Source organism: Mustelus asterias, unplaced genomic scaffold, assembly GCF_964213995.1.
Source record: "Mustelus asterias unplaced genomic scaffold, sMusAst1.hap1.1 HAP1_SCAFFOLD_322, whole genome shotgun sequence".
Classification (NCBI taxonomy): domain Eukaryota; kingdom Metazoa; phylum Chordata; class Chondrichthyes; order Carcharhiniformes; family Triakidae; genus Mustelus; species Mustelus asterias.
The window spans coordinates 179,497-183,257 of record NW_027590284.1 but is presented as its reverse complement, the minus strand read 5'-3'; the positions used below and the strand labels follow the sequence as shown (position 1 = coordinate 183,257).

The following is a 3,761-nucleotide window of genomic DNA, read 5'->3' as shown; positions in this document are numbered from 1 at the left end:
AGGTGTAGAATTACGTACAGCAGAGTGGGGATAGAGGGAGACTGTGTGGTGTGGAGATTAGCAGATTTTGAGGATTGAGGGTGGAAAGAATATTCCTTCGAAACTAGAATTGTCTGTTCAGAATTTCTATCGCAGACTGAGTGATTAATTTTGTAAACTCTCTTTACAGGTATTACAAGGGAAAGATTTTCAGATGCAAAACTCAAAACAAACATCTTGGCTTGAGTCACTCGATTATTCTTCAACCTTTGAATGTGGAAGTATAAATGTTTGTCTGTGGAAAAGATGTCAATCGTCAGTGTGACTGGAAAAGCACTGAGTTGCATAGCATGAAAAAACATCATACCGTTCACAGTGGAGAGAAGCTGTACACGTGTTGTGTGTGTGGACGAGGCTTCAACTGATCATCAAACAAGGATAAACAACAAGGACACCAGCACCATGGAGAAACCCTGGAAATGTGAGGTTTGTGGGAAAGGATTCCGTGCTCCCTGTGAGCTGGAAACTCATCAACGCAGTCACAGCGGAGAAAGGCCATTCACCTGCTCGATGTGTGGGAAAGGATTCATTGATTCATCCACCCTGCACAGACACCAGAGAGTTCACACTGGGAAGAGGCTGTTCACCTGCTCTGAATGTGGGAAAGGCTTCAGTGATTCATCCAACCTGCTGATACACCAGCGAGTTCACACTGGGGAGAGACCATTCACCTGCTCGGAGTGTGGGAAAGGATTCACACGGGCATCTGCTTTGAGGAATCACTAGAGCTTTCACACCAGTGAGGGACTGTTCACCTGTTCTGACTGTGGGAAGGGATTCGCTCACTCATCCCTCCTGCTGACACACCAACGCATTCACACCGGGGAGAGGCCGTTCAGCTGCTCTGACTGTGGGAGGGGATTCACTCAGTTATCAAGTCTGGTGAGACATCGACGCATTCACACCAGGGAGACTCCATTCACCTGCTCCGTGTGTGGGAAGGAATTCAGTCAGACTGACAGTCTGCTGGGACAACGAGGCACCCACACCAATGAGACACATTTTAAATGCTCTGACTGTGGGAGTTGCTTCATACAATCTGTGCTGCTGGACACTGAGGAGAGACCGTTCAGTTGCTCTCACTGCACAAAGAGCTTTAGAATGTCATACGATCTACTGAGACATCAGAGAGTTCACACCGGGGAGAAGCCATTCACCTGTTCTGACTGTGGGAAGGGATTCGGTGATTCATCCAACCTGCGGAGACACCAGCGCGTTCACACTGGGGAGAAGCCATTCACCTGCTCTCAGTGTGGGAAAAGATTCACTCAGTCATCCCACCTACAGACTCACCAGCGAGTTCACAATGGGGAGAGACCGTTCACCTGCTCCGTGTGTGAGAAAGGATTCAATGATTTATCCAACTTACTGACTCACCAACGATTTCATAACACAGAGATTCATTCACCTGCTGTGTGTGTGGGCAGGGATTCACTTGTTCATCCAAACTGCTGAGACACCAAGGCAGTTGCAGTGATTAGATGCTCTGTGGCTGTTAATCGCATCAATTGAGTGACCACATTTTAGGAAGGAGCACTGTGTACAGTTCTGGCCACCCTATCGTAGAAAGGACATTCTTAAGCTGGAAAGAGTGCAGGAAAGATTTACGAGGATGCTACCATGACTTGATGGTTTGAGTTATAAGGAGAGTCTGAATAGACTGGGAATTATTTTCTCTGGAGCGTAGGAGGCTGAGGGGTGATCTTATAGAGGTCTATAAAATAATGGGGGGTACAGGTCCGCTAGATAGTCAACATATTTTCCCAAAGGTAGGGGAGTCTAAAACTAGAGGGCATAGGTTTAAGGTGAGAGGGGAGAGATACAAAAGTGTCCAGAGGGGCAATTGTTTCACACAGAGGGTGGTGAGTGTCTGGAACAAGCTGCCAGAGGTAGTAGTAGAGGCGGTACAATTTTGTCTTTTAAAAAGCGATTAGACAGTTACGTGGGTAAGATGGGTTTAGAGGGATATGGGCCAAAGGCGGGCAATTGGGACTAGCTTAGTGGTTTAAAAAAAAGGGCCGGCATTGACAAGTTGGGCCGAAGGGCCTGTTTCCATGCTGTAAACCTCTATGACATAGAAAGGGAGACTAACAATGAGTTACTTAGGAGGTATATACTTGTAATGTTTCACTCTGAATAAATCTATTCCAAGTAAAGATTGGCTCCAGTTTCTTCCTTCACCGTAAGACTGTCAGGGTTCATAGATGGTCACAGAATTCTTGCTGAATGTTGGAAACTAAAGAAAAATAAAATTTTGGGCAGAAGATTACAATCCCAGCAGCTTTTGTGAGGAATGGCTGAAAGCGAGTGTGAATTGTCAGGGTCTGATTACCCGCCGATGTTCTCGGGGTCTGAATCAGTGGAAGAGTGAAGTGGAGATGTGGACACAGGTCACATCTCCACCAAGGAGGAAACAAGGTCTGGCCTTGGCATTGTCATTCCTTCATTAAAGAAAGCTGAATACCTTCTTTAAACCAACAGAGCTACACAATTCTTTTTATCAAAATGAACTTTATTGTATATAATTGTTTTAACTTAACACTTATTTATAACTGTATGTGTGCTGCATTCAGGGTTTACTTTTTACATCCCCCAGGTTCTGTCATAAGGCACAATCTGAAAGTTATTTATTTTTGTCTAAACCACAATGTACATAGAATCCCTACAGTGCAGAGGAGGCCATTCGGCCCAACGACTCTGCACCAACCCACAATCCCACCCAGGCCCTATCCCCATATATTTACCCTAGCTTGTCGCTAAGGGTCAGTTTATCATGGCCAATCCACCTAACCCGCACATCTTTGGACTGTGGAAGGAAACCAGAGCACCCGGAGGAAACCCACAAAGACATGGGGAGAATGTGCCAACTCCACACAGACAGTGACCCAAGCTGGGAATGTAACCCGGGTCCCGGGTGCTGTGAGGCAGCAGTGGTAACCACTGTGCCACCGTGCCGCCACTGTCCCACCGTGCCGCCACTGGGAGTGGGAGAGGCGGGCAGCGAGAGAGGCGGGCAGCGAGAGAGGCGGGCAGCGAGAGAGGCGGGCAGCGAGAGAGGCGGGCAGCGAGAGAGGCGGGCAGCGAGAGAGGCGGGCAGCGAGAGAGGCGGGGAGCGAGAGAGGCGGGGAGCGAGAGAGGCGGGGAGCGAGAGAGGCGGGGAGCGAGAGAGGCGGGGAGCGAGAGAGGCGGGGAGCGAGAGAGGCGGGGAGCGAGAGAGGCGGGGAGCGAGAGAGGCGGGGAGCGAGAGAGGCGGGGAGCGAGAGAGGCGGGGAGCGAGAGAGGCGGGGAGCGAGAGAGGCGGGGAGCGAGAGAGGCGGGGAGCGAGAGAGGCGGGGAGCGAGAGAGGCGGGGAGCGAGAGAGGCGGGGAGCGAGAGAGGCGGGGAGCGAGAGAGGCGGGGAGCGAGAGAGGCGGGGAGCGAGAGAGGCGGGGAGCGAGAGAGGCGGGGAGCGAGAGAGGCGGGGAGCGAGAGAGGCGGGGAGCGAGAGAGGCGGGGAGCGAGAGAGGCGGGGAGCGAGAGAGGCGGGGAGCGAGAGAGGCGGGGAGCGAGAGAGGCGGGGAGCGAGAGAGGCGGGGAGCGAGAGAGGCGGGGAGCGAGAGAGGCGGGGAGCGAGAGAGGCGGGGAGCGAGAGAGGCGGGGAGCGAGAGAGGCGGGGAGCGAGAGAGGCGGGGAGCGAGAGAGGCGGGGAGCGAGAGAGGCGGGGAGCGAGAGAGGCGGGGAGC

At 52.2% G+C, this 3,761-nt stretch overlaps 1 protein-coding gene across 1 annotated transcript; it reads left to right on the top strand.

Annotated features, from left to right (window-relative positions):
* The first annotated feature begins 441 nt into the window (after window positions 1–441).
* LOC144486356 (uncharacterized) lies at window positions 442–1,719 on the top strand. Its single transcript, XM_078204387.1, has 2 exons — window positions 442–465; window positions 910–1,719. The coding sequence occupies exons 1-2, from the start codon at window positions 442–444 to the stop codon at window positions 1,492–1,494; spliced, it is 609 nt and encodes a 202-aa protein (XP_078060513.1). The 3' UTR covers window positions 1,495–1,719.
* The last annotated feature ends 2,042 nt before the right edge of the window (window positions 1,720–3,761 follow it).